We start from the raw sequence: 25,549 nt of genomic DNA, 5'->3' as shown, positions 1-25,549 counted from the left end.
ACATCACCTTAATTTACCTTTTTAACTTATTCATTAAGACCGTTCAAATTTGTTAGCACATAAATCCATACAATAATTGTGTTGCAAATTATTAGACCTACTTACCAAAACAATATAAGCAACGAACACATTAAAGCATAAGAAATCTTAACCATTACTCTAAGGATAGACTATCGATGAATCACTGAACTTACATTCAAAATAATTATTTGACCTCCAAAGCCTTCACGTTTGTCTAAGAAATAAACAAACACACACATCTTACAAATGGAATTTTATTGATTTATCTCGAGATATCGCTTGAAATTTGTTGTATTTTTCCAGTCATATTGTATGCATTTCCTGCGCTTAATATATTACAAAGACGCTTTCTTCTAATCGTATTTGAAGTATTGCCACACTGCAGGTTTATTTCTTCCAAATAGCCTTCTAAATGTTGTGTCATTTAATCCTTAATATGCATTTTTGATTTATAATTGTTGATATCAAAAATACAATTACTGATATCAATAATTAACTGCCAATTGTTGATAAAGACATTTATTTTTGATATCAGAAATTGGATTCCTGATATCAACAATTGTATTTGTGATATAATGCATAATAATTAACATCCAGTTAAGGATTAAATGTCACAAAGTCATGCTATGAATTGCTGATATCAGGAATTATATTAGTTTTATAAGTAATTATGGATTAAATGTCTAAACGATTTGCAATATTTGCTGTTAAGTTAACTTGACTAAACTAATGTACAGAATTCACATGCATTACGATTTCGAAGTGAATGAACAGAAACAAATCAATGACAACAGGAGTGTACTGCAGAATAATAGACTCAATGGACAAGCACCTTTTCTTCCTGCAATAAAATTGTGCCTAATAAAGCTGGGATTAAACTAATTTCTACATAAACAAATGTGTTAAAGTAGAAATGTTAAATACTATCTTAAATTGGTCACTAAAAATAAGTTATAACAGCAGAAGCATTACAATACAGTCTATGGTGACAGACTTTGATGGATTCTCATAGATACATAAACAGTCAACAAAGTAACACAGTTCCATTGCCAACCTATCACCAATGCTGTGGTGAATGTGGGGAATAAATATTTCTATCTTCCTGTTAGATTCAGTATTTCACACACTTAATTTTAATGTTAAGAGAATAAACAACTCCAAGACATCTGAGAAGAGCTTATTACAATTTTTATATTTGAATATGAATTAAATGCCATTTGTATGAATGTTATGTTGAAATATAGGTAAGACCTCAGACTTGTTGCTGGGCAAAGTATGTGACATAATGTGGTGTACGTGCAAAATGTGATGCTCTTGCAGGATGAGTAAATAAGATTTATATTAAGCTTTAAAAGTGTAACCACATCATTGTTATTCAGCATTGTTTAATAACTACTGTGTATGTGTTGCAATTTTCTACGGTTTAACAATAAGGAACTAACTATATAAGGAAATTAGGATTCATGCTCACTTAAGCTACTTCCTATAAAAACTGCTCGGCTCTGCCTGTGTGCAGATCATTTGTTTTCTCTCCTGCAGCTGCATGAATTGTGCATATTGATTGCGTCAAACCCTAAACTAAAGTGAAGCTTGAAGCCTGTCGGGTGGACCATCTGTCTCTGATTGTCTTGGGCCCATAAGGAAAAGGTAAGAGACCTCTTTAAATCTCTATATAGGGTGAATCACAGAGGGACTGAGGTAATAAAAAGGTAAAAGGTAATGTAGACTACGACATGCATATAACCAAGGTTTGTCAATAGGCTTTAACAATTGCCGATTGTGTCGACAGGGGACTGTAAAGGTTTTGGGGGTCAGGGGAAGAGAGTCAAGATGATCTCCTGATGGTAGTTGATGAAAGGTCTGTAAGCCTGTGTGTTGTCCTTCTCTATTTTCCTGTGTGAGTGTCCCCAAGTCAATTGAAGAAAGATGGTTGGACAAACATCCAAAGATGTCCCTGTGCCCCCAAAAGAAACCCCAGCCTTTTACATGTCATCAGCACATCAAGAGCAGTCATATGTACTAAAGATGCCTGACAGACAGTGAGCAATCACAGATCTCATAAGACAAACACATCAGTAGGGTAGAAATGTATGATCCTTATATATTTCATGTGCTGAAGTTGGACCCTTCGTTGTATATTTATAATGTATGGGATGTATTTTAAATGTGTTGTAGTCTGTAATCCATATATTATGTTTAAGATTATATATTATATTATAATAATATATTTCTACACACATATATGCATGCCACTCTACTGGCATCTATCTGAGAGAGAAACTAACTTTATATTGTATTTAACTTATCCACTGTGTTTGCACTATACCTTCACTACCTATGTTTTGGAGAAATTTATTAAATTAGTGATATATTCTTGCATGCTAAATCACACAGAATAAGAATGACCTGGGATGAGAACACTGCAGTAGTTGGACTACATTGAGCTGATAGCTACACCACTAATTAGTTGCAAAACATCAATAAAGTATTATTGTTTCTCAATTAAGATGTGACCCTGGGATGTCAAAGTGATTCAGTTGCTAACAGGTCCCACTCAGAGTGGGAGATTGACATTTTAATCTGGTTGTATCTGCTGATCGCTACGTATGTTTTTTTTACAAGTACTTTCTGTATTGTTTTATACTGAAAGAGGAAAACTGACTGACTACATTATTTTAGGTTGTTATGTGATGAAATAAAAATGGAAGATACTGGTGAAGATATTGCAGTAGTAGGCATTGGATGCAATTTTCCAGGAGGTAAGCACTAAAGCATCATTACATTAAATATGCCTGGAATGAGTTTTGAATATTAGAAAGACATTGTGCTTTGTAGTGTATTGGATTGAAAATAACATTCCCCACAGTTATTGTGATTAGTTTTATTATCTTTACTATTATTGAATCTCTTAGCATACACCCTTATTCAGGGCGACTTACAATGGGAGTTATAACGTCCAGTCTCCAAGGGCTTCCTCTGTAATCCTTTTTCGGGGAGCTCGCCATTCTCCCTATATTTCACCGCCTCTGCCGCCCACTTCCCTCCAGCCCTGCGCCTTGATTTGGCTGTCACGCGGGCTATTATTACACCCCGTCTCTCCTCTCCATTTGCCCGGTCAGTCAGTAACCTACTGTCAGTATTTAGACACAGAGACACAGTCAGTCAGTAACCTACTGACAAAGAGGTAAGGGTGCCGGTGAAGGCAATCAACGAGGCAATGTGCAGGTAAGTCCAGGTGTGAATGCAATCCGGCGGCGTGCGCTTGGCAATAAAAGCAACCAATCAATAAACCAATAAATAACCAAATAAACCAATAAACCACATAATAAATGAACAATAAGGAAGTAAAAGAACATACTTCATAACTAAGACAACCGTGATAACCAGTTAGTGCACAGATCGAATTAAAACAGTATTAGTAAAAAAAAAAAAATCGTCACTCATTCGGGCGCCCCTAGCATTTGCCTATTCCGCCTAAGCCATGGGCCGGCCCTGGCCAGGTGGAGTCAGTTAGGTGTGAATTGGAGGAAGGTAGACAAAAGCTACTTAAAGCAGCTGTTGAGAAAGAGCTGCGCTGTTTCTCTGTGACAAAAAGTTAAGCAGTTGACTAGGGAACAGGAACCAAGAGACAGAAAAAACCTGTAACATTTAGAAGCATGTGGCCACTACAGTATTCTGTTTGCAGAATGATTGCCTTCCTGGATGAACTCATCCAAGAAGATTTAATTTGTGAACACCATTGGCATGTTGAAATCCTAGAGATCAAGGTCCCTGATGTTAAGTCTCAGCTTGTTTATCTGTGCTGTATTAGTGATCTAGAAGTATTAGTCAATCAGCCCATGAGAGAGATGGTGTTCACGTCAAAACCTAAGAGAGTTGAGACCTTAGAGCAGGACAGTGTAGAGAACTGCTGGGTTACAGTAGGTCATAACCACAGAAAAAGGGAGTGCACATCCCTTAGAGACATCCCAAGAGCTAGAAATGCCCAACAGGTTCCAACTGCTGGACACCAAGTTAGACAGTAATGGCTCAGAGGGTGATGGGAGGGCAGTTGAGCACCAGAGCACCATGGTGCCCACTCCTCCCCAGAAGAGGGAGGTAGTTATACTAGTAAACATAATTATTAGAGGTGTAGATCACACAGTGTGTTCTAGTGATAAGGAGACCCGCATAGTATCTTACCTGCCTGGTGCTCAGGTTGCAGATCTCCCTAAACTAGTAGACGGGCTTCTGGCCAAAGCCGGGGGGAATCCAAGGTCCAAATTGGAACCGATGACATAGGAAAAGGTAGGACAGAGTTTCTGCAAGACAAATTTAAAGAGTTAGGAAAGAAACTACAGAGCAGAACCTCCACGGTAGTTTTCTCAGAAATACTTCCGGTACCACCTGCATGGCCAGAGATTAAAAAGTTTAACACGTGGCTGAAATCTTGGTGTAGGGAAGAGGGTTTTAGATTTATGGAGCATTGGTCTTTCTTCTGGGATAGATGGGACTTGTACAAACCGGACGGTCTACATCTAAACAGAAGGGGGGCTAATGCATTGGGAGAGCGTATGGGCAGAGAAATTGAGAATCATTTAAACTAGGGACCAGGGGGGCAGGGAGTTCTGAAAATGGGACATGTTCCACTAAGGAAAGAAAACAAATAGAAACTACTAGTAGGAAAGTCCTGAAATGTTTGTACCTCAATGCAAGGAGTATAAGGAACAAGATGTTAGACCTAGAAGCCACAGTGCTAGCATGTGACTATGGTGTTGTAGGAGTGACAGAAACATGGCTTACAGAAAATAATGGGGATGAATACAAGTTGAAAGGATACACACAGTTTAGGAGGGACAGGCAAAATCGAAGAGGTGGTGTGGTAGCATTATATGTCAATAATGAAATTGAGGCAGAAGAACTCAAATTAGATCCTAGTAATGAAACAAAATCTTTGTGGGTTAAACTTTTGAATACAAGATACAGAGGATTAGTGGTTGGAGTGTGTTACGGACCACCACAACTCAGATATTCAGAAAGATGTTGCATTGTACAGTGTAATCAGGACTGCAGTAGCAAGGATGTGGCTGTTATAATTGTCGATTTCAATTTCCCAAACATAGACTGGAAAAGCCAAGTTGGGACTACAGAAGCAGATATAGAAATGGTTGAGATGGTAAATGACTGCTTTCTAACTCAATTTGTCAGGGAACCAACCAGGGAGAGTGCATGCATTGACTTGATCTTTTCAAATGACCAAGATAGAGTCGGAGGGACACTAGTTAGAGAAGCAATGGCAAACTGTGGTCACAATATGGTCAGCTTTGATGCATTCTTTCAAAAACCAAGGACCAAGTCTAAAACAATGGTCTACAATTGTAGAAAAGCAAACCTTGAAGGTATGAGGTGGCACTTAGAAGAGTTAGACTGGAGCACACTGGATACAGATTCAGTTGAAAATGGATGGTTATATTTTAAGAATATACTACTGAGAAATTTGTACCAAAACTTAGCAAATTGAGGATGAAAAAACATTGGCCAAAATGGTTCAATTGAAGCATTCAAAAAATATATAAAGAGAAAGAAAATGTTTTATAGCGTATACAAAAGGGATAGAGACGAAACAAAATACAAAGAATATGTTGAACTCCAAAGAGATCTTAAGAAAGGGATCAGGAAAGCAAAGAGGGACATAAAAAGAAACTCTTGGAGCTAAAACTAATGCTAAGAGCTTTTTTCAATACTACAACAGCAAGAGGTCAATAAAGGAGGAAGTGAAACAGATAAGGGGCAAAAATGGAAGCATCTTGGAAAATGAACAAGATATGGCAAATGTTCTAAATGAGTATTTCACAGAGGTTTTTACAAAAGAAAAACGATAACATGCCACAGGTTAACAATCAGTCCAGTCAAACCCTAAGAGAGATCAGGATAAATGAGGAGAAGGTACTAAAGGGACTAGCAGAATTAAAAACAAACAAATCACCTGGGCCAGATGGGATATTTCCAACAGTACTTAAAGAAATTAGGGAAATTATTTATAGGCCGCTAACTCAAATTTTCCAAAAGACACTTAGAACAGGGGATGTGCCCACTGACTGGAAGACGGCAAATGTCAAACCAATCCACAAGAAAGGGGAAAAAACTGAGCCAGGAAATTACAGACCAATCAGTCTCACCTGCATCACTTGTAAAATGTTGGAAAAAAGATTAGACAGAAAATAGAGGAGCATCTTAATGAAAACCATATTCTTGGAGATAGTCAACATGGGTTTAGATGAGGCAGATCATGTCTTAATAATTTATTAGAATTTTTTGAACATGCAACTGCAGCTGTAGATCACATGAAAGCATAAAATAAAGCTTTTGACAAGGTTCCACACCAAAGACTGATCCTCAAATTGGAAGCTGTAGGCATTCAGGGTAATGTAAGTAGATTATGAACTGGTTGATGTAAAGGAAACAGAGGGTGTCGATTAGAGGAGTCGCTTCTAACTGGAGTGAGGTTGTTAGTGGAGTTCCACAGGGATCAGTACTAGGGCCTGTGCTTTTTCTAATCTATATTAATGATCTGGACTCTGGGATAGTTAGCAAACTTGTCAATTTTGCAGATGATATTAAAACAGGTGGCTCAGCAGATACAATCTTGGCAGCACAAGCTATTCAAAGGGACTGTGGGAGGAATAGAACTAGATCAGGGGTGTCAAACTCAATTTTACCACAGGCCATATGATCATTTCAAGTTTCATTCAAGGGAAACATAAATATTTGCTCGTCCCTATTTGTAATTCAGTCGTTTAAAAAAAATTCGCAACCCTCTACATTTAAATTAATTAATTAGAATTATACTTAATCTTTAACATTTATGATTATTCAAAACACACATCTGACCTAATTGCTGCTCTGAGGGGGTTAATTTGTTGAGGAGACTTGACACCTTTTCTGTTAGACTAGCTTCAGTATGGAGTGTATGTTTGGGGGGATTTGTTGAGCTTCATCAGTGAAACAGCTGTTTGCACAGGTATATGCATCCAAACAGTGAGAGGACTTGTGCAGTATGCAGGTAGATCTGTGGTAACGTGACTAAGTGGTAAAACTCTGCAGCGCCAATGGAATTGAACTTTGCCTTAAGTGTGTCATTGCATTGCAATTCAATCAATCCCATCTGGATGTGCTCTGGAGCATTGTTCACATCAACACCAAACGGGTTGGAGAAAAACTGTTTGTTAAAATCCAAGAAGCGGTGCTCAAATTCTTTACGCAAGTTCAGTTTTGCTGTGAATCCAGCGCTGGGAATAGTGACATTTGTGAGAGAGTTAGAGATGGCTTGGCAAGTCGGGAAATGGAAAAGTTTTCCTTGCTGCATTTGCTTCTCCCATAAACGTAATTTAAGCTGAAATGCTTTCACACTGTCATACATCTGTTATGACCTGTTTACTGCCCATTAGCTTCACATTTAAGGTGTTAAGATGCTCAGTAACATCACATACAAATGAAGGATCGCATAGCCAGCTTTCATCCGAGAGCTCTGATATTTGTCTCCCTTTGTTTTGCAGAAAAAAAATCTGATTTCTCCCTGTAGCTATGCCCCGACTCAGCCAGCGCACTTCTGGGCAAATCGCCACATTCAACATTAAGCTCCTCAAGGAATGCCTGGAATCGGCAGTGATTTAAACCTCTAGCCATGATCAAATGTACAGTTTTTGTTGCCGTGTGCATTACATGATCCATATTCAGCACCTTCCCACACAATGCTTCCTGATGTACAATGCAATGAGAAATTGTCCTGGGACACTGATCATTTTCCTCTCGTAGATTTTTTTGAATCTTAGCAAGCACACCTGGTTTTCCCACCACACAGCGCAGGTGCTCCGTCTGTGCTCAGAACCACTCATTTCTTCCATTTCCAATTTAATTCGGTTCACGCATCTCTCAACTTGCTGAAAGATGTCATTTGCTGTGGTGGTGGCGTGCATTGCTGCAGCATCCAAAAGCTCTTCAGTAACATTTAAATCTGAATTTATCTCCCAGGTAAAAATAGATAACTGGGCTGTGTCTGCTCTCATCAACAGCAGGCGAGTATGCAATGAAATTACTTGCTTTTTCTGCTAGCTGGTCTTTGAGATTAGCAGCTTAATCATCTAGTCTTTCGGCAACAGTATTTCGTGCAAACAAATTATTTTTGTCTGGACACACTACAACGCTGGCTTTAAGCACACAGTTCTTTAAAAAAGATACAATGTAACTCAATTTAAAGGCAGCATCGCTCTCTGGTTTTGCCCTTTTGAACATGGTTTGCTGTAGTTCAAGAATTTTTTTTTTTTCCAGCCACTTTGTGCAGCCTTTGCTCTCTCTCCAAACACCCATACTTTTCTTTGTGTTTAGTCTCATAGTGACGCCGTATATTGAATTTTTTCATCCCAGCTAAACTCTCCTTACAATCGAGGAATACAGGTTTTAAACTCCACAAACAGATATTCCCACTCCCACCTTTCCTGAAACACTCTACCTTCCTTGTCGATTTTTCTTTTCTTGGACATTTTGAGTTGTTTATTGCAGATTACTAAAAGAACAGGAACATGGAAAGTAACTCAGCCTATGATTGGCTGTTAAAACCCTACTTCGCAATGGCTGAAGGGAAATGTATTTTTCACACACAATTTCCTCATTCAAAACCTGTCGTGGGCCATTTACTTAACGATACACCACCTTTACACCATTGGGGGCCCATATTCGGCCCCCAAGTTTGACACCCCTGAACTAGATGAAGTAACACATGAGAAAGACCTAGGAGTCTACATGGACTCCTCACTTTCTCCATTCAAACAATGTGGGGAAGCAATAAAAAATGCAAACAGGATATTAGGGTATATTGTCAAAAGTGTAGAATTGAGAACAAGGGCAGTAATGTTCAGACTGTACAATGCGCTCATCTGGATACTGTGTACAGTTCTGGGCTCCACACTACAAGAAAGATATCGCAGCTAGAGCCAGTTCAGAGGAGAGCAACCAGACTTATTCCAGGTCTGAAGGCAATGTCCCTTTTCACCCTGGAACAGAGAAGACTACATGGGGACTTGATTCAAGTCTTCAAATTCATGAAAGGCATTGACCACATCAAACCAGAGGAGCTTTTCCAGATCAGCAGGGACACACGGACCCGGGGACACAAATGGAAATTGGGCTTCAAGGCATTCAAGACAGAAAACAGGAGACACTTCTTCACACAGAGTGTCGTCACAATCTGGAACAAACTCCCCAGCGATGTGGTTGAAGCTGAAAATTTGGGAACATTTAAAAATAGACTGGATAGGATCCTTGGATCACTTAGTTATTAATGGACACCAAACGAGCATGATGGGTCGAATGGCCTCCTCTCATTTGTAAACTTTCTTATGTTCTTATGTGTGAAATTACACTCAAATTACACATTTAACAGATTTGCCTTGAGATTTACTGGGAAAGTGTAATTTCCATATAAAGATCTTAGTTACCTGAATGGACTGTCAGGTTTTGGTTCAAAACTTTCTGACAAGACCCAACCATCAACCTACCCCCATCCCCCAGACCCCCCATCTTGTCCATCTTTCGCTTTCAGATACGGGAAAACATATACCATTGTTATTTGTAGAGTTAAATGTATTCATGAAAGATAAATAATGTGTTAACTATACTGTGGCCCCTGAACCCTATATTATTATTATTATTTATTTTCTTAGCAGACACCATTATCCAGGGTGACTTACAAAATATAAGCGCAATACAAAGTGCAAAAATACAGTGCAGTTCAAGGCATAAAACATTACAAATTCCAATTTACATATTACATTGCAATTCAAACCAGAATACATTTTATAAATTCCAATTTACACAAGTGTATACAGTATATGAGGTCTTACATCCTGGGTTGTAAAAGCCGAGTGCAGACATTGTTAGGTCACAGTCAAGGGTCAAGGGAAAGGGAGCATATTGGAAATCAAAATAACAATACGAGTACTAGTAACGCAAGACAGTAGTACAATCAAAAGTGCAATCTTACAGGAGAATGAATGGCTAAATTAGAAGTAGAGTCTGAAAAGATACGTCTTGAGTAATCAGATTAAATCAATTAATAATTAAATAAAATGTTATAATTTAAAAAATACAAACGTTGATATCAAATACATTTCAAATGTGCTTGATATGTTTTTTATTAATAGACAAAATAAGCATCTGATGAAGAAATATAAGCATCTCCTGAGTACAGGCTTCCAGTTTCCTATTAGCAGGTGGTTTTAATCTGGCCCTAAGTGGAGAAGAAAAAGCACTGACCATCAACATGTCATTTTATTATTTTAAGGTGAAGGAATAGACAATTTCTGGAAAGTCCTCTTGGAAGGAAAGAACTGTGCTGTGGAGATTCCCAATGAGAGGTTCAACAGCGCTGCCTGGTATGATCCTGACGACAACATGCCCGGGAAATCACGGACTGCCAGAGCTGCTCTTATTGATGGGTAAGAGAAGCTATTAATTAAAGTATTAATATCATAGTGTAAGGAATCCACAGGACCAAAGTGAATCAATACGATGTTTATTAGATAATGGTAAAAAAATAATACAGAGATAGAGGTGAGAGACTCAGCAACGGTTCTGAGCCCCGAGCAAAGAAATTCATACAATTCAATATTCCCCCGAAAGTGTCAAGGCAAGGGAAATCAAATGTTTTCAGAACTGAATGTCTCTGTCTGCTACAGACTTCTCAAGACACAGAAAGAAAGGCAGATACACACAGTTATTGTATAAGACAACAATCATTAATCTGGATAAGTCCAAAATAGTTGCTGATCAATACTAGAAACTCACAATAGCTTAATCTTGTATATCTGGTATGTATTGTGCGTATTGTGGTAGATCTTCCTGAAACGCGCATATAAACAGGCTCTTGCCAGGGGCGTTGCAAGGGGGTAGGCATCCTAGGCACCCGGGCTGAGGCCCCAAATGCCACCTCCCCCCCCCGCTCTCACAGAAGAAACCTCAACCCACCCCCCCCCCAGCTATCAGGCTCTCACGGAAGAAAACTCAGCCTCACTGCCCCTCCGCTGCATCACCGTCAGGAATTATTTGGCCTGGGGCCCCCACATACCCTAGAATCGCCTCTGGCTCTCGCATATACTGGTACTGCTGTATTTGAAGTTCAATTAAGTACAGTTTTTATTCTATAAAATCTTCTCTTCTCTTAAAATGTCTGTTGACTTTTTTCCCACTTTCCAGGTTCAACGCATTTGACCACAAGCTCTTTGGCATTACTGAAGCCGAGGCTGGTGGCATGGACCCGCAACATAAGCTTCTCTTGGAGTGTACCTTCAGAGCCCTAGAGGATGCTGGGCTGCCAATGGAGAAGGCCAGTGGAACCAGAACAGGGGTTTACATTGGTATTGATCTTATTTTCTTAATGTTGTGGTGACTTAATATATCCATGACTACATTAGTACTATCTTACACATTATTTAAATCCTGGTGCAGGGAAAGGGGATTCACAAGGCTACACTGAGTCCCTGGACTCCCACTTGATCCCTGCTGCAAAAGGAGCTCCTTTCCTGGTCATACCAAAAGATGATGACTCAGAGCCCACACTCCTTGCCCTTCCTCTTTTGATTAATTTAGGTTGCTCTCCACTGTTCTAAGGGATGGAATAATGTAGGCCTACCTTTCACTATTCACAAGGCTTGTTAATTTCCCCCCAAAAACAATTTTCTTGCAGGTCTCATGAACAGAGATTATGCAGGCCTAGTGAACAACAGTCCCAGCACAATTAACCACTACACAGGCACAGGAACAGCAATGAGCATCGCGGCCAACAGGATCTCCTACACCTTCAACTTCACTGGGCCCTCCTATGCCTTAGACAGCGCCTGCTCCTCATCCCTTGTTGCTCTTCACACTGCCTGCCAGGCCATACGACAAGGTAACAACACTCTTTATTTGACTGATATGTAAAGGACAGTATTCCAAATTTGCAAAATGTCAATAGCTTTATTTTGTATTTTTTTTTCCAAAACTATCTTTCCTTCATATGATCTTTTTGCAGTCCTGAGTGTTATTGTTCAGTAAAGCTCTGCAGACATTTCCCTGTGTTAGTTCTGAATCAAACAAACAAATATGTAGACCATGTTCACCATCTTCTAAACCTATGGTTGAAATACAGGGGTGGTTAACCTAATGGGCTACAGGGCCTTGAGATAATATGCTCGATTCAAAGCTGAAATTACCCTCTCTTGCTTGGCGTTTACATGGTTTTATGACACGCAAATTAAGGGCAATGGAGTGAATTAATATGTAAATTAGCTCTACATACAGTTGTCGTGCAGATTTTGCTGGAAAATCCCAGAAAGGGTGGTTTACATGTGCGGAGAACAATACTCAAGACACTTACATCACCAAATCCGGAGTTGTCATGTGACAACGTGTTCAAATTAAACAGTGTGCAGCTGTGGCTTGTGCCTTGTTCAAAAGTTTGTTTTATTTCATGTCACTAATGGAGCTAGCAAGCCATAAATAGAAATGTTTTATAAAGTGTGGATTACAACACAATGTACAGTACTAAACACAGCATAACAAATCCACAACAATAAAAACAGCTTTCCACATTGCCTTTAACCTAAAATACACCACAGCCATGAAACATCCATCAGCAACTTACTTTACCTTGAAACCCACAATAAACTGATCAGTTATCTTTCACTTTTAAAATGCGTCCATTTAAGGATATATATGATTATCTCTGTAACTCTTACCCGTGAAATGTGGCTTTACATGTGGAAATGGGCTTGTTTTTACTGTATTTTCGTCATTTTATGTCATTTACTCCAGTATTTGGGATTGACCCTGTGCTTCTCTGGGGCTGTTTTGTTTTGGACGCACACCTGATTCTGTTGAGGGTTTGGGCAGCTCTTGGGCCATTTCACAAGTTAAAAACACTGCATGTAAACTCCTCCATTGTCTAATCTTTTTTTTTTTCATTATCCAACTATGTCATTGGGGGAGTTTTGTTACCTTTTTTGATATGTCCAAAATTGGACAGTTGAAGACTGGAAAAATGTTGCCTGGTCTGATGAGTCTCGATTTCTGTTGAGACATTCAGATGGTAGAGTCAGAATTTGGCGTAAACAGAATGAGAACATGGATCCATCATGCCTTGTTACCACTGTGCAGGCTGGTGGTGGTGGTGTAATGGTGTGGGGGATGTTTTCTTGGCACACTTTAGGCCCCTTAGTGCCAATTGGGCATCGTTTAAATGCCACGGCCTACCTGAGCATTGTTTCTGACCATGTCCATCCCTTTATGACCACCATGTACCCATCCTCTGATGGCTACTTCCAGCAGGATAATGCACCATGTCACAAAGGTCGAATCATTTCAAATTGGTTTCTTGAACATGACAATGAGTTCACTGTACTAAACTGGCCCCCACAGTCACCAGTTCTCAACCCAATAGAGCATCTTTGGGATGTGGTGGAACGGGAGCTTCGTGCCCTGGATGTGCATCCCACAAATCTCCATCAACTGCAAGATGCTATCCTATCAATATGGGCCAACATTTCTAAAGAATGCTTTCAGCACCTCAATCAATGCCTGAATCAATGCCACGTAGAATTAAGGCAGTTCTGAAGGCGAAAGGGGTTCAAACACAGTATTAGTATGGTGTTCCTAATAATCCTTTAGGTGAGTGTACATAGGCAGTTAATTCAATTCAAATACATATATTTGGCAAATGATCTGTGATTTGTCATAACGATCCTGGTTACTATTCTAATTGATGAACATTGTTCTGTAGATGTAATAGTATATAACTGTATAGATGTATTTCTTGTGTTTTTTTACCTCATCCTCAAAAACTAAACTTTTGCTAAAATAATGTTTTTTTCTGATAACATACATTTAATATATATTGCTGTGTATTTCCAGGGGACTGTGAAATGGCGATTTGTGGAGGTGTCAATTGCATCATTGAGCCTCAAGTTTTTGTTGCTCTCAGCAAAGCAAAAATGGTCTCGCCTGATGGCACCAGCAAACCCTTCTCCAGCAAAGCAGATGGCTATGGAAGAGGGGAAGGCTGTGGAGTTGTCTTACTTAAGCCACTGGAAAAGGTAATCTTTGCAACGAATTACATTTAAGAGATTTAATGAACATGTTTAAAATGTACTGTTGTATGCACATATGTGCTTAAGAATCAATTTAGAAAATGTATATTTGTATGAATGAAGTAGTGTTCTAGGGATATATATGTTGTTTATGAAATTGCAATCAGGCACACAATCGTTGCGTGCATTCTTGTACAGAAAACAACAATCTTGATTTATTAATAATTGTGATTATATATATATATATATATATATATATATATATATATATATATATATATAAAAATCTAAGCTGTAAAAATTATGGGGGACTCAGTTGAAATATCTGACAATATTGTATGATAGGGTGCATCAGTTTTTAAATGCATATTTAATAAAAAATTAACAGCTTTTCTAAGTATAGATAATAATGAATTGTTCTCCTCAGTCATTTAAACTGTAACATCTGCATACATTTTATATAAAGAAATGCTGATTTTGGCTGACAAATATTCCAAGCACCTTTTTTCAGATGTAATTTTAATGTATTTATCTTTAAAAAGAGTAATGGACACATACACAAAAGTGATTCACCTCCTCTGTAAACAGGCTAAGAAGGATTTTGACCATGTGTGGGGCATCATAAGCAGCACTGCCATTAATCAAGATGGCCGCACAGTCACTCCAATCACCAAGCCCTCCATGACTCAACAGGAGGAACTGCTGAAAACCATTTACTGTCGACAGATTGACCCTTCACATGTCCAATATGTAGAGGCTCATGGGACAGGAACCCCTGTAGGTGACCCCACAGAAGCAGGCAGCATCTCCAGCATCATTGCCAAAGCCCAACCCCAAGGATCACCAGCTCTTTACATCGGCTCTGTGAAAGGTAACATTGGACACACTGAGTCTACAGCAGGCATAGCAGGGTTTATCAAGGTCCTGTTGATGATGCACCATGAAACCATTGTCCCCTCGCTGTTTTATTCTGAAGACAATGCAAGCATCGATGCCAAAGCCCTGAACCTCAGAGTGCCCATCACAGCAGTGAAGTGGGAAAATAGTGGGCCACTAGGAAGGGCTGCAGGTATCAATAACTTTGGGTTTGGAGGCACCAATGCACATGCTGTTGTGAGACAGTACAGACCAAACCATGCTGTTAAGGCAGAGGTTCACAATTCTCCTAAATTGTTTGTGCTGTCTGCAGCCTCAGAAAAGTCTTTGAAAATGATGTTGGAAGACACAGTCCAAAGAATCAGCAAAGACAACAGAGTGAACCTTCCAAATCTGTCCTATACATCTGCATGTAGGAGAAGTCACTCAAGACTCAAATACAGAAAAGCCTTTGTTGCATCTTCTCTCAGTAATTTAACTGAGCAACTTAATTCTGCAACAAAGAAAAAGATTGTTCCATCAAAAGCAGATCCCCGACTAGGTTTTGTGTTTTGTGGGAATGGGGTGACCTACAGAGGCATGTGCAAGCAACTGTTAAAAGAGGAGCATGTTTTCAGAGAAAAGGTGAAAGAGGTAGAAAACATTTTCCAGAATTACAAACCCCTGAACCTCTTGGAAAAGTTAGAGAATGATTATGTTAACGATGATTTCTCCAAACCAGATGTTGTCCAGCCGCTTCTCTTTGCCATTCAAGTTGCTATTGCCAGCCTGTTAAAGCACTGGGGTATCAAACCAGATGTAATACTTGGGCACTCTGTGGGAGAGATTGCTGCAGCCCATTGTTCAGGATTACTGTCCCTTGAGGACGCAGTTAAAGTAATTTTCTTCCGTAGCACTTTGCAGGCTAAGGTGACTGGAGGGAAAATGCTTGTTGTGAGCAATATAGCAGTGCCAGAGGTTTTAAAACTGCTCCCTGACTATTCAGGAAAACTTTGCCTTGCTGCCTTTAACAGCCCTCAGTCATGTACCTTATCAGGGGATGCAGATGCTGTAGAAAGCCTACATCAGATACTCAAAACCTCATTCCAAACCAAGAATCTGTTCCTACATGTTTTGGATGTCCCAGCTGCATACCACAGCCACATGATGGATCCCATTTTGAACCCAATTAAAGAAAACATAGGTTTCTTAAAAGAGAATAAATTGGACATAGAGCTGATTTCAACTGTAACAGGGAAGGTTTGCTCTACAGGAGATTTCCTCACAGGCGAATATTGGGCCAGGAACATTAGAGAACCCGTTGAATTTGAGCAGGCAGTGAGATTTGCGGCCAAAGACAAGAATGTAGTGTTTGTAGAAATAGGCCCAAGAAGGGCACTGCAGAGGAATATCATGGAGACAATAGGAAATGACACCACAGTCTTTCCATCAGTAAAGCCAGACAATGACCATGAGGCATTGCTTTCTCTTGTGTCAAATCTCTTTGAGATGGGGTTCGAAGTCTCCTGGGCACACATTTTCCAAGGACAAGAGACAGTGCCAACACCTTTCCCAAAGTATCAGTTTGACAGTCTAAAGAAAGAGACATATTTTGAATTGGTACGGAAAGGAAACGAGCATGTGTCAGGTTCTAATCACCCTGTGCTCCGCCAGACAAACAGTGACAGTAAAGAATTCAAGTGCAACCTTTCATCAGATGAAATAGCTTATATTTACGGCCATAAAAACAATGGTGTCGTTATAGTGCCAGCTGCCCTGTATGTTGAATTGGGATTGGCATCTTTCATGGCAAGTACAAAACCAAAAGTGCCCCTCAGCTCATTGCAAATCACTCTTAATTTCCAGAGCCCTTTCATTATAAGCCACAATTCTCCTGAAATGAAAGTGCAGCTTGAACTAACTGAGACAGAAAATATAATTAAAATAAAGTCGCCATTAGCAACCTATGCATCTGGAACTATTGATTGTAGCAGAAGAAAGGCAGTTGATGAAAGTACAATCATACTGGACTTTGTCTATGAAAGATGTACCTCGGTAGTAAAGTCGGAAGAAATCTACAAGAAACTCTCTGAGGTTGGGTTTCAGTACAGCTCAGTTTTCAAACAACTTAGAGATGTGCACTGTGGGGCAGAGTTAAAGGAAGCTGTGACTAGTGTGAAGGTACCAGAAGAAACTGTGACCCAGTTACATGACTACTGCATTCATCCAGTGGTGTTAGATTATTTCTTGCAGATGACAGCTGTTGTAGCAGCCAGTGGGTTCAAATCAAGACCCGGGTTCCCTTCAGCTATAGGCAGTTTGACAGTTTTAGAGCCCCTGCAGGAGGAAATGGTTCTGTATTTAAGAACAACCAAAGAGACATCTACCTATCTTGAGGTGTGTGGGTGCTTCACAAGCAAGGAAGGCCTTGTTTTAGTTGAACTTAAACATGTTAGGATTACTTTTTTGGGAAGAGCGTTCTCAGTTGCTGAAGAGTTCTTCTTTCAAAATAAGTTAACGGTAATTCAGGAGGACTTGGGCTCCGATGATCGTAAAACAAAGGCCTTGGTCTTTGCAGACAAACTAGGAGTGGCCAAAGCACTAAGACAGCACTTGCATAAAAACTCTACATACATATCCTACAACGACCCAGCAAAACTGTTAACCTTTAACATCCTTGATATGTTTGCCAACTTAAATAAGCTACCTGCTGACAGAGATTATGATGAGGTTTTATTCCTGTGGGGAATTGGAAACTTCACTGATCTGAAAACAGAGAAAGTTCTTGAGTACTTGGTTAGCGTTTGTGACATTTACTGTCAAATCGTTAAGAAGATGAAGGAGGAATGGTCCTCATGTACCATCAGAGCTATCACCTACAGAATGACAGAGAAACTGGTTGATTACATTAGTCCAGGGTTTGTGCTCTCTGGCATGACAAGGTCTTGTGCAGCAGAGATTTCAAATCTCTCTTTCCAGCTGATTGATATAGATTCTGTAAGTGAGGGTATTACTGCGTTGGCCCAGGTCATTAATTCACAGAAGGGTCACCAATATTCTGAAGTAATCATTAGCAAAGGTCAGGTTTACACAACTGAAATTACTCGTACGCCCATTAAAAGCATTGGCAGCATTCAGAGAAAAGCTGTGGCCTCAGATTCACAACGGTTCGCCCTGCAAACTGCTGATCCATACAAAATGACAAGCTTGTGTGCCAGTCCCTCCATGATAAGCACTGATAAGCAAACTATGACACAAACAGTAGAGGTTCAGATAAATAAAATATGTGTCCATTCATCAGATTTCTATCCTGTCAGCCTTTCTGATTTGAAGTATGGTCAGACAATGTACTGGAGTGAGTATGCATCTCAAAACCACAAACTTTTAGCACTCGACTTCTGTGGCGAAATTACAGCTGTAGGTATTGATGTCAAAAAGTTGAAAGTGGGAGATCACATTGTGTCATGTTACCCCATTGCTGCATCCTCCAAGGTCATTATTGCTGAAGATGTATGTTATAATGCAAAGAAGCTTCCATTTCTCATGGATGTACCATGTGTATCCTTCTTCATACTGGCCTGGGAAATCCTGAATCATGCATTACCCAAAATAAAACAGAGAAAGTTGGGCATAATCTCCACTATACCTGAGTCAAGTTTTCTGCGGGTTTTGTTAGTTGCAGCAAACAAATTTGGGTGGGTTGCTTTTGCTGGGACACAGTTCAGTGGATTATTAGACAATGTAAATAACTGTGATGCATTTGTCCTTTTGCCTCCATTTGATGCATCCTCAGTTGCAAAAGCATGCAGTGTTTCCAGTGCCAAACATATTATTGTAGTGTGTGACAACCAGTTGCCATCAACATTCTCTCAAAACCTCTTTCAAAGTGAAAATGAAAGACTTTGCCTTCACACTGTTCAAGTAGGCAATGTTTTCCAAAAGGCTTATCTCAAGACACAGAAAAAACGAATCTATCACTGGATTAAATCAATACACATGGATGAGAAATCTCTAGATCTCCAAAGTACCATATTTCAAAGATCAGCATCTGGAAGCATTGACTTTCTGCCTCTTGAAGAGTCTGAATCCTATATCAGGTCTAAGACCATACCTGTAGTTGTGCTGGACAACACATCACAAGGCAAACTTTCTGATATTCCACTTCTGGAGACTGAAAAACAGCTTTTCCACAAAAATGCTGTGTATATAGTGACAGGAGGGCTCTCAGGTTTGGGGTTTGAGACCGTGAAGTTCATTGCTGTGCGAGGAGGGGGCTGCATTGTCATTCTTTCTAGACGTGCTCCTTCACCTGAGATGCTGCTGGAGATTAATAATCTACAGGAAGATGTTGGAGCCTCTGTTATTAGCTTGCAGTGTGACATTTCAGTTCCCGAGCATGTTATGAAATCAATGCATGTTATTGGACAGACATTTCCTTCATTTCCCATCAGAGGGGTATTTCACAGTGCCGTCGTTTTACATGATGGATTAATTCAAACTCTAGACAAATCACACTTTGAGAAAGTCCTGAAACCTAAAGTTAATGGTGCCTTGAACCTGCATTACGCAACTAGGAACTGTAAGCTAGACTACTTTGTTTGCTACTCTTCCATCACCTCCTTCATTGGTAATTCTGCTCAAATAAACTATGCGGCAGCAAATTCATTTCTGGATGTGTTTTGCCATTACCGGAGAAACCTTGGGCTTCCCGGGCAGTCCATTAATTGGGGGGCTTTGAATCTGGGTCTCCTGCTGAACAAGGAGCATTTCCAGCGATTTCTTGAGGCAAAGGGAATGATGATCATGGAGGCCCAAGAGATTCTCGAAGGTCTTGAACAGTGTTTGATGATGAATAATCCCCAGCAGGTTGTGTGCAAGTTTAGCTTTAAAAACCTAAGCAGTCATGTCCTTTCTCAAAACCCCTCTCTAAAAATGCGTTTAGTTGCCTTAGTGACAGAGGAACTGAAAAAGGGACAATTAATCGAACCTCAGGCTGTGCAGACCACTTCGATCTCCTCATCTGATGAGTATGTTAGGTCTCTGCTGTCTGATGAAATTAATATAGAGATTGATGACCTGGGAAATGATGTGACACTTTCTGCATTGGGAATCGACTCAATGTTGGCTATGACACTGCAAAATCGAATCTTTCAGGAGAGAAATATCAATGTTCCCCTTGTTAAATTACTTGACCCGAACGCAACAGTGTTTTCATTAGTGTCTGCTCTGGAAGAAGGCAGATCAGAAGAATTTCTGAATGAGGAAATGTCCTTGAGCAAGACTGAGATGGAAAATGAAAATGACAACTCAAAATTTTAGATTGAAACCCTTTGATTATTTCCAGTTGCTATATTTGTCTTTTGTTGTGGCTGAGCCCAGTTGCCATGGATAAATTAGAAGAACTACTGCCATTTGCTGTCAAAGTCTAATGTATTTAACACACATAATAGGTATAAACTGTCCACTGTGAAATACATTTGGAAATAATGCTTCTCTATCTAAAAATGTGTCGACTTCTAGAGATTGTTTTGTTAGTAACAAATACTGATGTTCTCTGTGGTGGATATAACAACTCTGCCAAGTACAGTAAATGTTGTATAACTGTTAGGGTATATTGTCAAAAGTGTAGAATTGAGAACAAGGGAAGTAATGTTCAGACTGTACAATGCACTAGTTAGAGCTCATCTGGATACTGTGTGCAGTTCTGGGCTCCACACTTCAAGAAGGATATCCTGCTCTAGAGGCAGTTCAGAGGAGAGCAACCAGACTTATTCCAGGTCTGAAGGGAAAGTCCTACTGAGAGACTGAGGAACTGAACCTTTTCACCCTGGAACAGAGGAGACTACATGGGGACTTGATCCAAGTCTTCAAAATCATGAAAGGCATCGACCACATCAAACCAGAGCAGCTTCTCCAGATCAGCAGGGACACACAGACCCGGGGACACAAATGGAAATTGGGCTCCAAGGAATTCAATACGGAAAACAGGAGACACTTCTTCACACAGAGAGGCATCACAATCTGGAACAAACTCCCCAGCAATGTGGTTGAAGCCGACAATTTAGGAACATTCAAAAATAGACTGGATAGGATGCTTGGATCACTTAGTAATTAATGGAGACCAAACGAGCACGATGGGGTGAATGGCCTCCTCTCATTTGTAAACTTTCTTATGTTCTACCTGAAATGTGTATTAATTTGATATGTAATCAACATAAGCTTGAAAAATAAATTAAATGTTAAACTTAAAGGGGGGAAAAAACTTTATTTATCATGGTTGATGTATAATGAAATTAAGTGTAATTTGCAAATCTTTATTTAATTTTGTATGTGGTTAAAAAGCTATCCATTGTGTAAGAAATGTAAGACCAGAAATTACACAGAGAGGGATTATTTTACATCACAAATGTGATTAAATAACATATTTATGAAAATAACATGAATTGAATGAACCAAAAATGTGTTCAAATTATTTTTCTGTGTGGCAAAGAAAATGTTATGCTGTTATGCACTATGCTGCTCTTAGCTGAGTTTTCATGGCAGAACTTGTGTATGGTGTACATAATGGATATGTATTACTATGTGATAGCTCAAACAAACCCAAGAAAGGTAAAAGTTCAAATGAATAAAATAGAAAAACATACACTCTGCATTTTTATTTCAAAAACTGTTGCATTTTGAAATCTCTCACACCTCAGTTAGGATGTTTCTTTAATTAACAAAAGAGGGAGGAAACAGTCCACCTAAACCCTGAAATGCTTTTCTGATTAATATGTACATATACTTTAAAGAGTCATTTCTGAGTATCCTTAGCCTCCCTACAAACATTGTACATCCCACCCCTGTTAACAATGCTTAATAAAATACATGATATTGTTAGCATTTAGCAAATGTTATATGTATTCATAATATTAAACTTTAAATCTTGTCAATAATATGCACAAGGTTCATTTCTACCTGGACAGTACCATATATTTCTATGCTTGTGACAGATTCTTCTTGTAGACTTGCAAATATACTCTATTACAGAGTAAATTGATCGCCATGGAATTCAAAATAAACGTACCCTCTCAACAAAAACATTACATTTGTTAACACAAATTCAAAAATAACCTCAAAAACAGATTTGAAAAAGAATACCATGTTGAATCGCATTAGAATACCTGCAGATATCCAAAATTGTCTACAGCTACATCTACAAGTAGCTACAAGTGTATTTTTGGGGAACTCCTCAGAAAATCCATATTTTCTCAGGCTATTCTATAAGTAGAAACATATTCTGTGGAGTGAGTTTTTCATGTCCAGCTCATTCTATGAACAAGAAATCAGAGATCAAAATATATGTCACGTCGCCAACTCTGATGCTGCTTTGCTGTAAGTCAATGGAAAAAATCAGAAAAGTCACGACAACCATTCATAAAAAAATTGCATGCATGTTCCATTGCCCCATCACCCTATTTTCCCGAAAGATGCATCTGTCGCTGTGGCTATTATTTGACATGATTATTTTATTCCAGGCACTGCAAAACACTTTGTTATACTTCATCCAGTGCCTGCTGTGTTGGTGTGCTGTGCAATCTGTCTAGTGAGGGGACACTGGCCCTCGTTGAGGTTCCGCCACACTATGCAGCAATAATGGAGGAGGCGCAGGGTGCAAGCAAACAGGAACTTCATTATGGGCTCAATTTAGTGCCATAAGTAACGAATTCAAAAGCAGAAAAATATTGTAAACGAGAAATAAAGTTGGGGGGACAAAATGTTAAATGTTAAAGTGAAGAGCACTGGAGATTCTGGCCTTAGTTATGATGCTGCTACCTTTGCTTTCACCGCCAGTTTCTGTGCTTTTATTATTTATTTTTTAAGCAGTTTTGGCACAGTTTTGTCGTGCGGACGGGGCTCAGAGGGAGGTGTAGGTCATGGCTCTTTGGTCCACTAGGTTTTTAGTGACGGTTCTTCCTAACCCAACCAGCGAGCAGGTGAGCTGGCTGACAGACACCACTATGCAATGAATCTTTCACTTTACCACTGATTGTACCCACACGACTGAGTGGATCAGAAATTAATTATAAACAAAGCATGTTTTAATGAAAGCTATAGCCAATCGCTTTCTACATATTACATATGTATTACGTGTTTATTTTATAGAGCCTTTCTTCCCATGGTGCCAGGTACTTTGGAGTTGACAGTGTATATATGTGTATGTCTTACCTAAACATAAAGTGGGACATCACAGGCTCTTAATGAATACAATGCTCCTACATTTGCCTAAATGGTGTGAGCTGCATCAGTCTGGCGCTGTGTTATCTGAGGAGCTGAATTAAAGTGCTCCTGCAGGTTAAATTCATATGAACATGATATTACATGTTTTACTTTGCACGTAGCAGATACATGCTGTGTTTTATTTCAGTGCTATATGGAGGATATTTTAAAGGCGGCAGTGGGATCAGCTCTTGACTGCAGGTCTGCGCACACAGGGGCTCTAATGAGTCGCTGAACCGGCGCTGCTGTTCAAACCCAGACCAGCCCACCTGCTCACTGATTGGGTTAAGAGGAACAGTCACTCAAACCTGCTGGACCAATGGAGACCCAGGATCCACGCCTCCATGTAAATCCCGCCCTCATGACAAAACTGTGCCAAAACTATAAACGAAAAAAAACAAAAACAAAAAACGAAAGCAAAGATTGCAGCATCGCAACCAAAGGCAGGGACTCCAGTGCTCTCACTTGAACATTATTTGCTTTCAGTGTTTTGTTTATTATTATTATTATTATTATTATTATTATTATTATTATTATTATGTTTTGCTTTTTATATAATTATTTTTATTTACAATTCTATACATTTTGCTCTAAAAAAATATTTTTTTTGTATCTCAACATCTGTTTTTTTTCTCATTTACAATATTATTTTTTATTTTGAATTCGATATGGCGTTAATTTGAGCCCATACTTAATTTCTGGAACAGCATTTGGCTGGAGCAACACTATGCCGACTACACTGACTCGAATCTTAAACTGCGTCCAAAACCGCATACTACCGTACTAATGATTTATACATAAATCATATCAATTGAATGAATTATATGAGTGTAAATACTCGTCAGACATTTTACATTTACCGTGGTCTCATTTGTTTACAGGAAGAATAATTAGTACATCTAAATGTGTGCATTTTGTTAACAAAGATCCTCTATTTAAGCAAGATAGTCAAGTCCGCCTATTAAACATTGGGACATGTCTTACCCGAGTAATTATGGGAGTAACAAAGAGTTGCGATAGCGCTTTTCTCCCTGTCTATATAATGGCAAACCAGCCTAATTTCATACTTAAAGCTCTCTTTAAGAAAAACAATTGCATTTTTTAACACGATGCACCTGGATTGTATTATAGACACTCCTTCTTAACACATAGAAGTCATTACAACATAAAATCATGTAAAATGGAAAGGGGGCGTTACTGTACATTTGGTAACTACTTTGATTAACAGTGACCCGCTCAATTAATCCCACAATCAATTTTTAGTATTTTTGACTACACCACAAACATGTATTCCCTATTATGCCTACAAGCTAGGAGTCGCCACAGGGCAAATCAAAATGCAATACTGACCTGCTTCACATGGACACAGTGGCGTCATGTGTTTGGGACACAAACCCCTTCAACATGATTTCCATTGTTCGTATTTTTTATGTCAAACCTAACATTTAAGTAAATTTGATTAATCTTGATCCCTCGCCACTTTACCTACAGTATGCAATTAAGCAACAGCCCCTTAACCCGGCGCATGCAGGCAGCAGGTACAGTTCATCACGCTCTGATCGACACTTTGATTATTAAGAAATGTACTTCAAAATTCTCTTTGTTTAGGCATTTTAGTTTATCTTATTCAGTGCCAGTTTGAGACATACAAAAAAAAAATCAAGGAAATAAAACATATAAGCTTGTTTTTACAAAAATGCTAAATTATTCTTTTAAATAGTAAAGCTATTCCATGTTTTTGTGTAACCGAGTTGTATAGAATAAATTGCTGTCAATCATTTTACTTTTGGTACTTTATTATTTAAGTGTTCAGTTGCTTTCCTGTGTTCCAATTCCTAAACATATATATTCATACCATAAACATTCAAATCCTACTTTGGACTGAAATAGTGTTATATATTTGCATTTATTTATCAAACAATTGTAATGCACTGGTAAGTTATGAACAGTTTGCACTACATCAGGCACTACTACAAGGGTTAATCAATGCACTGATTAGCTTACCATAATGTGTGATGAAAACCAAAAAATATTTCATTTTAGTTTTTTCCATGTCTCTACCTGAATAATCCAAGCCTACTGCATTCCAGCTGCCCCCCCCCCCCAAAAAAAAAAAATGCTGCATGACGCCCCTGCATGGAAACCTGTAATCTCAGCATCCCCATTTGAAAACAACTTTCCAGTTCAGAAAATATTCTCTTATTTAACTTTTTTTTCCGGTCAGCCCTATTTGCCGTTTATACTTACCTTTATTAATGAAAAAGACAAGTTGTGTTCTAAATGATTTATTTTAGATTAGAGATGTTGACAGATAA

At 39.0% G+C, this 25,549-nt stretch overlaps 1 protein-coding gene across 1 annotated transcript; it reads left to right on the top strand.

Annotated features, from left to right (window-relative positions):
- The first annotated feature begins 2,722 nt into the window (after positions 1–2,722).
- Positions 2,723–21,976, top strand: LOC136764126 (mycocerosic acid synthase-like polyketide synthase). The gene is made up of 6 exons (XM_066717947.1): positions 2,723–2,780; positions 10,340–10,493; positions 11,251–11,411; positions 11,741–11,944; positions 13,945–14,126; positions 14,709–21,976. The coding sequence occupies exons 1-6, from the start codon at positions 2,723–2,725 to the stop codon at positions 20,292–20,294; spliced, it is 6,345 nt and encodes a 2,114-aa protein (XP_066574044.1). The 3' UTR covers positions 20,295–21,976.
- Positions 21,977–25,549: the final 3,573 nt, after the last annotated feature.

Source organism: Amia ocellicauda, chromosome 2, assembly GCF_036373705.1.
Source record: "Amia ocellicauda isolate fAmiCal2 chromosome 2, fAmiCal2.hap1, whole genome shotgun sequence".
In the NCBI taxonomy this organism is placed as follows: Eukaryota; Metazoa; Chordata; class Actinopteri; order Amiiformes; family Amiidae; genus Amia; species Amia ocellicauda.
The sequence above is the reverse complement of the archived record's forward strand: the minus strand, read 5'-3'. Positions and strand labels throughout refer to the sequence as shown.

Bases quoted from the DNA above. Each gene is read 5' to 3' on its own strand.
- LOC136764126 (XM_066717947.1), top strand. From the start codon at position 2,723: ATGGAAGATACTGGTGAAGATATTGCAGTAGTAGGCATTGGATGCAAT. The intron at 2,781-10,339 runs GTAAGCACTAAA...TATTATTTTAAG, and splicing joins TGGATGCAATTTTCCAGGAG to GTGAAGGAATAGACAATTTC. The intron at 11,412-11,740 runs GTATTGATCTTA...ATTTTCTTGCAG, and splicing joins CAGAACAGGGGTTTACATTG to GTCTCATGAACAGAGATTAT.